We start from the raw sequence: 13,519 nt of genomic DNA on the forward strand, positions 1-13,519 counted from the left end.
AGTTTAGAAGTGAATCAACTTCAAAATTACATTAGTAGATAATAGTACAGGTGACGTGAATATGCCCAAACTAAATGTCTAAGGTTTGGGAAATGTTGCCCCTATGGTAACTTCCTTGGTGATGAGCTAACATAAATATTATTGTTGAAAGGTGTGTTGAAAATTGTATTTTGCTTTTTATTACTTCATTTTTATCTCATCAGGCAGTGTAAATCAGCATAAGATCAAAGTAAGTTCTTTCAGATTTACAGTATTTTACTGAATATCATCACTGAAGGAAGCCTATGAAAATCAGCATTAGCAAGACTCACCTCTTTTCCCATTATAAATAAAAACTTCCCAACTCACACAACTGTGAGGTACCTAGGGTATCACTCTGCATACTACCACATGTACCACATTCTGGATAATACCACAGTATTAAGACTGCTCAACACATCCTTGCCCCGCCCAGCCTGTGTTGTTTTTTTTTCCCTCTCGAGAGGAAAATGTACCATAGAGGCTACCAGGAGGCCAAATTAAACAAATAATAACTCAAATACTTACTGTCGCTGGGGAGGCCCGAGTGGTATGTGTCACTGAGTGACCAGAGTTCTCCATTGAATTGCCGATGAGATAGGTTCCTCCAGAACTGCTGATGAGTTGTCCTCCCGTGACGCCCATCTGAATCCCACCAGTGCCCACCATGCTGTGGGACGAAACCACGGTAGTCACCTGCGCAGAGCTCCCTTGAGTATCAAAGTAATTCCCTCCAGTGTTTTGGCTGTACATCTGTGTTTCTGTGTAAGGATAAGTTGTTGTTCGGCTTTAGAAGAAGAAGGAAAAAAGGAAGCAATTTAGTAGCTTATTTATATCATCTTAATGAATTTTTTTCTAGTGTGAATGTATGTTTAAAATAGTTCTATTGTCATTCTCTTCAACCCCACACCCCACAGCCAGCCACTACTGACAACTTGGTGCATGTGTTCTCAGACATTTTTTGTCTGTAGAGAGTCTCTTGGTCCTCACCTCTTCCTTGGTTTCTATGGCCTTTCTTGTCTACTTTTTGCTTTTTTCACCACAACCCTTCAAGGACCTTTTGGAGGCTCCAGCTTTCTGGCACCTTAAATACTAGTATTTTCTGAGGTCTCCATGTTTAGCTCCATGTTTAGCTCTTATTTTTCCTGTTTTATTCAGACCACCTATTTTTACCATATACATGGCTATAGTCAACAACCTTATATGAGTTAATATCTCTCTTTCTACTTTGTGGTTATACTTGAAGAATTTAAAATCTGTTTTTTTTTTTTAAGATTTCATTTATTTATTCATGAGAGACACAGAGAGAGAGAGAGAGGCAGAGACACAGACAGAGGGAGAAGCAGGCTCTCTGCGGGGAGCCCAATGTGGGACTCGATCTCAGGACCCCAGGATCACGCCCTGAGCCAAAGACAGACACTCAACCACTGAGTCACCCAGGTGCCCTTAAAATCTGGATTTCTAATAGCCACCTGGTTATCTCTACTAGGAAATCCCATAATAAATGGTAAGTCCTCATATGTAAAATTTAACACATGACTAAAGAAAAATTCCCCATCTCTCTTGTTCCTTCTCCTACACTCCCCCTCTCCGTGGAAGGCAGCACCACTATCCTCAGCTCTGGAAATGATTACTGAACTCTTTCCTCACCCACATGGACAGTCACTAAGTCTTACTAGTTTTACCTTCTAAATAATTCCCCATTTTTCCTTTCTGTTCTCATACTCACCACCTGCACTCAACAATATTCTATTAGAATTGCCCTGTAATTGGTTTTGGTTCCACTAATTTGGTTCTCTTCCAATCTACCTTCAACTTTGTTGCCTCAGGGAACTTTTCCAAAATTCAAATATGAAAATAAAACTTTTCTTAAAAACCTCTCCATGATTTTCCCGAGCCTTCAGAACAAATTCAAATCCCCTGACCTGCCTTACAAGCATCTGACATACCTACGTGATCTCTGGACACACAACCAGCTCTGTCCTCAAATGCTTTCCTCACTCACATCATACTGACCATTTCACTGGTTCCTCCTGGAATTATTTTTCTTAACACTTCACTCTCTGTGGCCAGTCCTCATAGGGTTGTTAGGTTTTGTTTCCTGTACTTTCCCAACCCTCTGTGCATCCCCGAAACAGCTCTCAATACACTTATTGTTAATTTCATGTCTTTGTGCTCCTATGAAATTACATTTCATTCCCATCTGTGCCCTCAACATTTAACACAGTTGCTGGTATATAGCAGGCGCACTAGTTAACAAATAAAAATATGATTCTATTTAAAAGTATATTTGACATATTAGCCACTTATATAAATCTCTAAAACGTAAATTCCTTTTTGTTCTGTTAAAACATGAGAATTTATGTAAACTACTTCAAGATGTTTTGGTATCACTTAGAGTAGGTCATTTAAAACCATTACAAACTATAATTGTAATATACTTTATAATGTAAATTTTAGTGAAATAATCAAGATGCTGCAAAACTAATCTCCACTGGGTAAAGTTACTGCTTTCCAGAAAGAGATACCACAGATCGAGGTATAAATTTTAGTTTGGGGTGAAGAGTGAAATAACCCCACAGAGAACATTTTTTTTTTTACAGATGGAGAAATGCCATTTAAAATACACACATCATCATCATTGCTCTATTTCCCAGCTGCAAGTCCATTTATATATTTCTTTTATTATACATTTATATAATAAAAAACAGCCATGTTGATTTCAAATTTAGTAAAAAGAGAAATACGCTCATTGTAATTTATGTCCACTAACTATGATAGTCACCCTACTTCACTGTACTTAAAATAACACAATCTGATGTTGCTATTTAAGTAAAGCCAAGTAAAGTGTAGAAATACATATATGACAATAAATACTTCCACAAAACCAGGCATGGTGCTGGCTTTTCTTTTTACAGTCTGGACAAAACGACTAAGCGTGCTCCCAACACAAAGCTGATTTAACAAGTGAGACATGTAATAGCTAATGATCACTAATATTTACCGAACATTTCCTATGCACTACGCACAATTTAATGTGCTTTTCAGGTATCAACTCATTTAATCTTCATTACAACTCTACGAGATAGCTACTATTATAATTTCTATTTCACAGACAAGGTAATTGTTTAGAAAAGGTTAGATTACATAGCTTGGTCCAAAGCAAACAACCAGTAAAAAAAAAAAAAAATAATAAGATTTGGGGGTCACCTAGGTGGCTCAGTTGGTTAAGTGTCTGCCTTTGGCTCAAGTCGTGATCCTGGGGTTCTAGGATCAAGCCCTGCATCCAGCTCCCTACTCAGTGTGGAGTCTGCTTCTCTCTTCCTCTGCTCCTCCCCTTTCCCCATGCCCCACCCCGCTCGTACTTGTACTTGCTCGCTCTCTCACCCTCTCTCTGAAATACATAAAGAAAATCTTTAAGAAAATAGATTTGGGAGTCTGCACTTAGCCCATATTCTCGACCATTTCATCAAATAAAAATAACTTTCTGTGTATGTCATTATTTGTGAATGACTGTGAGAAACAGCCTCTACAGGTGTTACCAGGAACCATGAGCTTCCTATTGCTATCTGGAATTTGCTTACACCTGAGCTCACTGTTTACCAGCACCACACTACCGTCTTCTCATACTCAGAACGGAAACTGTGAAAAATGTCCTCATGAAGATAAAGAGAGATGGAGAAGGTGAGTATTTCAGAGCATATTTACCCCCCCACTTGGATTTTAGAGGTTCTATGATCATGGAAGTCACTACTCTACTATAAGAGAAACATTCCAAGGGATTTAAATCACTCCATCTGTTGGACATGCCTCCTAAGTTCTCGGTGAATGACGGTAACACAAACAAATGCATCATAGATATATAAAATCTCTATAGCCCTCAAGCCAGTGTGAAAACATGGCAACCCACTTTTATTTTCATACTTCCTTCTAGTAGTTAGAGATATTCATGAGCTAGAAAGTGAGATAAGAACAGGAAAAGGAGGGGGAGGGGCAAGATGGCGGAAGAGCAGGGTCCCCAAATCACCTGTCCCCACCAAAATACCTAGATAACCTTCAAATCATCCTGAAAATCTATGAATTCGGCCTGAGATCTAAAGAGAGACCAGCTGGAACGCTACAGTGAGAAGAGTCCGCGCTTCTATCCAGGTAGGAAGACGGGGAAAAAGAAATAAAGGAACAAAAGGCCTCCGAGGGGGAGGGGCCCCGCGAGGAGCCGGGCTGAGGCCGGGGCGAGTGTCCCCAGGACAGGAGAGCCCCGTCCCGGAGGAGCAGGAGCTGCACCAACCTTCCCGGGCGGAAAGGGGCTCGCAGGGAGTTGGAGCAGGACCCAGGAGAGCGGGGATGCCCTCGGGCTCCCTGGGACACTAACAGACACCTGCGAGCGCAGGGGAGTGCTCCGAGCTCCCTAAGGGCTGCAGCGCGCACGGCGGGGCCGACCGGAGCAGCTCGGAGGGGCCCGGGAGCGGCTCCAGGGAGGGGGCTGCAGGGCGGGAGCGCGAATCCACCAGCGCAGGCCCCGGAGCACAGGGCGCCGGGACACAGCCCAGGATCCGGCCTCCCCCGGGACAGGCAGAGGCCGGGAGGGCCCAGGACAGCGAGGACGCTCCTGCCCCGAGCTGAGCAGATCAGCGGCCCCGCCCCGGAGCCTCCAGGCCCTGCAGACGGAGAACCCGGAGAACCGAGAGCCCCGAGCCCCGTAGTTCCTGCAGAGGCTGAATCCAGGCTTCCAGAGCTGCCATAGCAACTGCTGCTGTTCCTCCTGGGGCCCCACGGGGTAAACAACCCCCGCTGAGCCCTGCAGCAGGCAGGGGCAGAGCAGCTCCCCCAAGTGCTAACACCTGAGAATCAGCACAGCAGGCCCCTCCCCCAGAAGACCAGCTGGACGGACCAGTGATACTCCCCCGTGTTCCAATACAACTTGTTTTTGGCCACTCTGCACTGAGCAAAATGACTAGAAGGAAAACCTCACCTCAAAAGAAAGAATCAGAAACAGCCCTCGCTCCCACAGAGTTACAAAATCTGGATTACACTTCAATGTCAGAAAGCCAATTCAGAAGCACTATTCTACAGCTACTGGTGGCTCTAGAAAAAAGCATTAAGGACTCACGAGACTTCATGACTGCAGAATTTAGATCCAATCAGGCAGAAATTAAAAATCAATTGAATGAGATGCAATCCAAACTAGAAGTCCTAACGACGAGGGTTAACGAGGTGGAAGAACGAGTGAGTGACATAGAAGACAAGTTAATGGCAAAGAGGGAAACTGAGGAAAAAAGAGACAATCAATTAAGGGACCATGAAGACAGATTAAGGCAAATAAATGACAGTCTGAGGAAGAAAAACCTACGTTTAATTGGAGTTCCCGAGGGCGCCGAAAGGGACAGAGGGCCAGAATATGTATTTGAACAAATCCTAGCTGAAAACTTTCCCAATCTGGGAAGGGAAACAGGCATTCAGATCCAGGAAATAGAGAGATCCCCCCCTAAAATCAATAAAAACCGTTCAACACCTCAACATCTAATAGTGAAGCTTGCAAATTCCAAAGATAAAGAGAAGATCCTTAAAGCAGCAAGAGACAAGAAGTCCCTGACTTTCATGGGGAGGAATATTAGGGTAACAGCAGACCTCTCCACAGAGACCTGGCAGGCCAGAAAGGGCTGGCAGGATATATTCAGGGTCCTAAATGAGAAGAACATGCAACCAAGAATACTTTATCCAGCAAGGCTCTCATTCAAAATGGAAGGAGAGATAAAGAGCTTCCAAGACAGGCAGGAACTGAAAGAATATGTGACCTCCAAACCAGCTCTGCAAGAAATTTTAAGGGGGACTCTTAAAACTCCCCTTTAAGAAGAAGTTCAAGTAACTCTGAACGTGAATGGGCTTAATGACCCCATCAAAAGGCGCAGAGTTTCAGACTGGATAAAAAAACAGGACACATCTATTTGCTGTCTACAAGAGACTCATTTTAGACAGAGGACACCTACAACCTGAAAATAAAAGGTTGGAGAACCATTTACCATTCAAATGGTTCTCAAAATATACCCTAAAAACTACAGAACACTTCTGAAAGAAATTGAGGAAGACACAAAGAGATGGAAAAATATTCCATGCTCATGGATTGGCAGAATTAATATTGTGAAAATGTCAATTTTACCCAGGGCAATTTACACGTATAATGCAATCCCTATCAAAATACCATGGACTTTCTTCAGAGACTTAGAACAAATTATTTTAAGATTTGTGTGGAATCAGAAAAGACCCCAAACAGCCAGGGGAATTTTAAAAAAAGAAAACCATATCTGGGGGCATCACAATGCCAGATTTCAGGTTGTACTACAAAGCTGTGTTCATCAAGACAGTGTGGTACTGGCACAAAAACAGACATATAGATCAATGGAACAGAACAGAGAACCCAGAAGTGGACCCTGAACTTTATGCTCAACTAATATACGATAAAGGAGGAAAGACGATCCACTGGAAGAAAGACAGTCTCTTCAATAAATGGTGCTGGGAAAATTGGACATCCACATGCAGAAGAATGAAACTGGACCACTCTCTTGCACCATACACAAAGATAAACTCAAAATAGATGAAAGATCTAAATGTGAGACAAGATTCCATCAAAATCCCAGAGAAGAACTCAGGCAACACCCTTTTTGAACTTGGCCATAGTAACCGGAGAAGGACAAACAGTGTATGTTCTCATTCATTTGGGGAATATGAATAATAGCGAAAGGGAATATAAGGGAAGGGAGAAGAAATGTGTGAGAAATATCAGAAAGGGAGACAGAACATAAAGACTTCTAACTCTGGGAAATGAACTAGGGGTGGTGGAGGGGGAGGAGGGTGGGGGGTGGGGGTGAATGGGTGACGGGCACTGAGGGGTACACTTGACGGGATGAGCACTGGGTGTTATTCTGTATGTTGGTAAATTGAACACCAATAAAAATTAATTTATAAAAAAAAAAACAGGAAAAGGAGAAAGTCACTGAAAGAGTATGTCTGACTCATGACCTACACTTATCACTCAATCATGACCCACGGGATGCGAGGAGAAGGCTTGGATACTGCAAAACACATATTGATTGGGTAGAGACTGACAATTTCAGGGTGGGGGGGAGAACAAAATTTACTAGGAAATGAAGTGTCATGAATGGATAGAGCTAAGGTAAACTGACATAATTATTGTAGTGACATTTGTCTCTGACAAATGTACTCTTGTAACGGGAATGGAGACTTTTAAACTGGGTAATAGAGGCCAGATGCAATATCCTTAAGTCTCTGTCCTTTAAAGGTTAAGAAGATAAGCATTAGCCCATTGTTGGAGTCCTGTCTCCAGAGCCAGAGCCAAAGTCATGCATGCACAGATTCCTAAAGTTTTCTGCCATGCTTTCAGCTCCTGGATAAGTGCTGAAATTTTTATGTAACAAAAAAGAAGCATCAACAGCAAAAAGATCTTTCTTAGGTACTGGAAGTAGTGACTCTTTTATTCTGATACCTATCAGCCTATCTTTCATATTGTATAATGAATACATATGAGTTATTGCTTGCATACTATTCCCCCCAACCCAATTTCCAAAACATATGTCCCAGAAAATTACTCAATATTTGGCATATCAGACTGGAAGCAGCTTCCTATTTCTGGACTGTACGTTCCTGAAACAGCTAAATTCCCAAGCAGTTCTGTACACATTTGAAAAATGCTACTGTGTTCCTTTTGTTTGTTCTTTATTGATTGCCACAGACTGTTATGAAAATAATGTGTCATATTATTTCTATAGAAGAGAAGACTTGCCATTGTTCTGCATATGTATCCAGTAATGAATATAAATACATAGATATGTGCATACTTGCTGACAGAAGCTTCTTCATAGCTGACTCTTTCATAAGGTTCTATGTAAATGTCAGGACTGATCTATTGAATTCAGTAAATTAGTGCTGTTTGCATCCCATGATGCCCCAGCATATACCTTGGCTAAGCATGACCCTGAATATTCCCTGCTTGCTTATTCACTATGATAATTATGTCAATTTACCTTAGCTCTATCCAATTTTCTATTTTCTTTAGCTTCAAGTGTCTTCTCCACAAGTCCAGATATATAATATCTCCAAACCATGTGTATTGTATTTTACCCAAGTTTTGAATGTCCTCCCACCAATAAGCTAGTCAACTATAAGATTAAGCAATGGCACGGAAATAGTAATTAAGGAAATAAAGCATCTTGCAAGTTTTACACCATAAAATTTATTATGAAGGTAGAATATAACAATGTGGATTGTTACAGTGTCTTACATTGGCATAAAGTTTTATTCTTTGCAGGTCACTTTGTACACATTCTCTTAACAAATATCTACTGAGCATCTATTCTGGTACCTAGAATAAAAGGAATAAACAGACATGACATCTACAGTCATCAGGGCTATATGAGGAGTAGGTGGTCAGAAATAAGAAATAAGATAATTAGAATTTTTCTTAAGTCCATGAAAGAAAAATCAAATATGAAAGCAAATGACTGGAAGGGAACATATTAGAGTAGTCAAGTAATGTCACCCCCAAAGGAGAGATATTTAGCTTAAAACTAAAAGATGAAAAGGAGTCAGCCCTCCAGAAAGGAGAAAGAAAAATATCAGAATGAGCACAGCATGTGAAAAGCCACAACACAAGAAAGATCCTGATATTTGGGAAGAAATAAGAATTCTAGAATGGCTGGATATAATGAATGAGAAGGATATTAGAAAAAAATGGGGTTTAAAAAGTAGGCAAAAATTAAACACGCAAACTGTAATTCTTTTTTAACTGTAGGTCACATTCACAATTTTAAGAGGTCACAACAGCTATTAAAAAAAAGAGACTGGGCCCCACCAGCCAATAAGCAAGCACACTATATCTAATAAGGATAAGCATTATTTTGAGAAACATTTGTTTCTATCATATAAATACACGGTGTGTGTGTGTGTGTGTGTGTGCATATGCTCATGTGTGCATGTGTGTGTTTACCTGAGTATAAAATGTACATTTAACCTTGTCACGGGACGCCTGGGTGGCTTAGTGGTTAAGCATGTGTTCAGCTCAGGTCATGATCCCGGAGTTCTGGGATTGAGTCCCACATCGGGCTCCCTCTGTGGAGCCTGCTTCTCCCTCTGCTTATGTCTCTGCCTCTCTCTGTGTGTCTCTCATGAATAAATAAATAAAATCTTAAAAAAAATAACCTCGTCACTATGGATGGTAGTTCACAAAATTTGAAAGTCACTGTTATGAACTATGGCAAGAATTTGGAATTTTGTTCTAAGCTGGGGTAGGAGTAAAGGAGGCTTGGGTAGGGAAATGTTCCATCTAGAGAAATAACCTGCCTGAGGCCAGAGACAGGTAAATAGAAATAATGAGAAAGGGAGGGCCCAGTGCTGCAGACGGGTCATGTGAGATGATTCTAGAACACATTCATGAGATAGGACAGGGGGTGAATTTACTGAAAAGCATTTCACAACTCAGTTGAGAAACAGGCAGAAGAAATGAACAGACATTTTGCCAAAGAAGACCTATACATGGCCAAAGTGCACATGAAAAAATACTCCACAGCACTTGCCATCAGGGAAATACAAATCAAAACCACAATGAGATACTACCTCATGCCAATGAGAATGGTGAAAACTAACAGGAAACAACAAATGTTGGTGAGGATGAGGAGAAAGGGGAACCCTCTTGCACCATTGGTGGGAATGTAAGCTGGCACAGTCACTCTGGAAAACAGTATGCAGGTTCCTCAAGAAGTTAAAAATAGAGCTACCTTATGACCCAGCAATTGCACTACTGGGTATTTACCCCAAAGATACAGATGTAGTGAAACAACAGGACACCTGCACCCAATGTTTACAGCAGCAATGTACACAATAGTCAACCTGTGGAAGGAGCCAAGCTATCTTTCAACAGATGAATGGATAAAGAAGATGTTGTATATATATACTATGGAATATTACTCAGCCATCAGAAAAGATGAATACCTACCATTTACATTGATGTGGATGGAACTAGAGGGTATTATGCTGAGTGAAGTAAATCAGTCCGAGAAAGACAATTATCATATGGTCTCAACTCATATGCAGAATATAAGAAGTAGTGAAAGGGACCATAAGAGAAGGAGGGAAGCTGAGTGGGGAAAAATTAGAGAGGAAGACAAACTATGAAAGACTCCCAACTCTGGGGAACAAAGGATTACAGAGGGGGAGGTGGGAAGGAGCACAGAGTAACGGAGGGATGGGCATTAAAGAAGGCACGTGATGTTATGAGCACTGGGTGTTATACTATATGTTGGCAAATTGAATTTAAATACAATTTAATAAAAAAGGAAAGAAAAGTGTTTCAGTGTCCTGATAGCAATATTCATTTTATTGGACTAGATCGATCAAACAGGCAAATAAGTGCAGCCAGAATGTCTTTTTACCTATTTCCCAAAAGTATGAGAGCACAAGAGGGAACTCAGAGAAACTGGCAACTAGAGAGAATTATTTTTAAAGGTAAGGGATATATTATCTCACTTAATTGGCATTAAGGGAATCACACAGGTTAGGAATGGTTACCCCACTTACTCAGCCACAATCAGAATCTAGTGGCAGCACTGATGCACAGTTTGAGATGGTTGCAGCGCCGTGGTGTCCTTACTGGAGTTCTTCTGCAATGTCCTTTTGTCTACAGCCTGGCTGCTGCCTAACATCACTCACGCTCATTCTTTTCAGCTGCATTATCCAGACTTCCTTGAAATTCTCTGAGTCACAAATACCTTTCAATAAATCCTGTGTTCTGCTTACATAAGCCAGAGTTGGCTTCTGCTATTTGAAATCAAGAACCCTACCTTAAACAGTTTTCCATTATTAATTTTTAATGTGCATCAAAAAAGCCCCGCAAAGAAGTAGCTACATTATTTGGAATCTTCAACAAATTGTGTTCATACGGTATAGAATATTGGGCTGGTGGGCATGCATGACTTATTTGAGTTTTGTAATAGATTTTCTCTTGAATGCTTCAAGTCAGACGGAAGCCAGAAGATGCAATGGAGCGGGGACAAGTCCATTTTGTGAAAGACACCAAAGGGAAAATAGTAATTCAGAAAGGAATTTGAGTGACATGACATTTAACCTCTTATTATTACATAAGAATAAAAAACAAAAGATTGAATATAAAGAAAGAAATACTATTTAATATCATGAATAAAAAACTTGGCTTGATTTAAATTCAGAAGACAGACTTATTTCTGCTCGTTTCAACTGCTATAACAATAAGGAAAAACTAAAAGCATTTATTGAATTGTTGCCAAAACAACTAGGAAGGAAATGCAAGAATGAATGGTGAAAGTCGATAAGAATTCTCTCAACAACTAGTTGGGATTTCTCATTGATATGTAGTATGTTCACTACTCTCATTGATATGTAGTATGTTCACTACTCTGTAGGTTGATAATGTATGAAATATTGGAGTTGTAACTTTATATCATCCTATTACTATTATGTAAAGATAACCGAACATTTATACTTTGTATTTAAATTCTTTATTTCTCATAAAGAAATGTGGTTCTCACAATTCAGCATTCATCACAATCACTGGGAGGGCTTGTTGAAACACCAATGGCTGGACTTCACCCCCCCACCCCCATTCCTGATCCAGTAGAACCAGGTTGGCTCTTCTAATAAGTTCTCAGGTGATGTAAGTGTTGCTGGTCTGTGGAACTCTGAGAGCCATTGTGCTGGGAGAGACTAAAAATCTGCAACCCATATTTCACAGGTATGAAGGAAAAAGTGCTATTTCACAACTATTCTTTTAGTCTGAGTTTTTAAAAAAGTCTAAAGTCTGCTGTTACAAAGGAGTTTTACACTCTGTTGTAGCTATTCCTGAGAGCATTACCAAAATTTCCATTGCTATAATGTTTTTTTTTAAAGATTTTATTTATTCATGAGAGACACAGAGAAACAGAGGCAGAGACACAGGCAGAGGGAGAAGCAGGCTCCATGCAGGGAGCCCGACGTGGGACTCGATCCTGGGACTCCAGGATCATACCCTGAGCCAAAGGCAGATGTTCAACTGCTGAGCCACCCAAGGATCCTCCTATAATGGTTTTTAAGCATACCAAAAAGGTATACATAATAAGTACATATACAGGTCATTTGTCCTGACAACATAAGTCAGGGAAGTGCATATGGACTTAAATTAACTTTGACAGAAAGGGATCATACAAGATTCTGATCCAGAGTCCCTGGTCTAAATTATAAGTAAGAAAACATGAGTTGGATCAAATGGTAGTTCTATTTTTAATTTTTCGAGGAAACTTCATACTGTTTTCCATAATGGCTATACCAATTTATGTTCCCACCGACAGCACACAAGTGTTCCTTTTTCTCCACATCCTCATCAACACATGTTATTTTTTTGTCTTTTTGATAATAGCATTTCCCTGATGATTAGTGATGCTGAGAATTTTTTCATGTACCTGTGGGACATTTGTATGTTTTTGAGAAAAAAAAAAAAGGTATATTCAGGTCCTCAGCCCATTCTTTAATTGAATTAGTTGCTTTTTTTTTGCTATTGAGTTGTGTCATTCCCTTACATATTTTAGTATATGATATACATATATTTTATACAAACACATACACACATATCTGTATATATTTAAGATATACAGTATACAAATATTTTCTCCCATTTGACAGATGGCCTTTTCATTTTGCTGATGGTTTCCTTTGCCCTTTAGTTTGATGAATCCACATGTTTATTTTTGGTTCTGTTGCCTGTGCTTTTGGAGTCACATCTAAAACATCATTGCCAAGACTGATGTCAAGGAGCATACACCCTATGTTTTCTTTTAGGAGTTTCATAGTTTCAGATCTTATACTTAAGTCTGTAATCTATTTCAAATTTTTTCGAGTGCTATAACATAGTGGTCCAATTTCTTTTCTTTTTCTTTTTTTGCACTTGGAAATCCAGTTTTTCTCAGCACTGTGTACCGAAGAGACTTTCCTTTCCCAATTGTATATTCTGAGCCCTTGTCAAAGATTAGTTGGCTGTATATGCTTGAGTCTATGGGCTATTTCTGAATGGGATGCACTTTTCCATGTGTCTGTTTCAGAGCAATCATATAATCCAGCAATCCCACTTCTGGGTTTATAGCTAAAGGAAATGAAATCAGTATCTCAAAGAGGTACCTGCTCTCCCATGTTCACTGCAGCATTATTCGTAATAGCCAAGACAAGGGAATAATCTAAGTGTTTATCAATAGATGAATGGATTGAAGAAAATGTGGTATACATATACAAAATGGAATATTATTTAGCCATTGCAAAAACAGAGATAAATTCTGAGAACACAATGCTAAGTGAAATAAGTCAAACAGACAAGTACTATGTAATCGCCTTTTTTATGTGGAATATAAAAAATTAAACTCATAAGAAGGGAGAGGAAAAGGTGGTAGCCAGGGCCAAAGCTGAAAGAAATGGGAGAGAATGACCAAAGGAC

At 40.1% G+C, this 13,519-nt stretch overlaps 1 protein-coding gene across 8 annotated transcripts in view; it reads right to left on the reverse strand.

The window, feature by feature from the left end:
* The window catches only part of RFX3 (regulatory factor X3), a 288,427-nt gene that overhangs the window by 99,857 nt on the left and 175,051 nt on the right, over positions 1–13,519 (reverse strand). For all 8 annotated transcript variants that reach the window (XM_055309886.1, XM_055309893.1, XM_055309885.1 and 5 more), the window contains exon 4: positions 547–805. In XM_055309886.1, the coding sequence (XP_055165861.1) occupies positions 547–805 (259 nt within the window). The remainder of the gene's footprint in view (positions 1–546; positions 806–13,519) is intronic.

Source organism: Nyctereutes procyonoides, unplaced genomic scaffold, assembly GCF_905146905.1.
Source record: "Nyctereutes procyonoides isolate TBG_1078 unplaced genomic scaffold, NYPRO_anot_genome, whole genome shotgun sequence".
Lineage (NCBI taxonomy): Eukaryota > Metazoa > Chordata > Mammalia > Carnivora > Canidae > Nyctereutes > Nyctereutes procyonoides.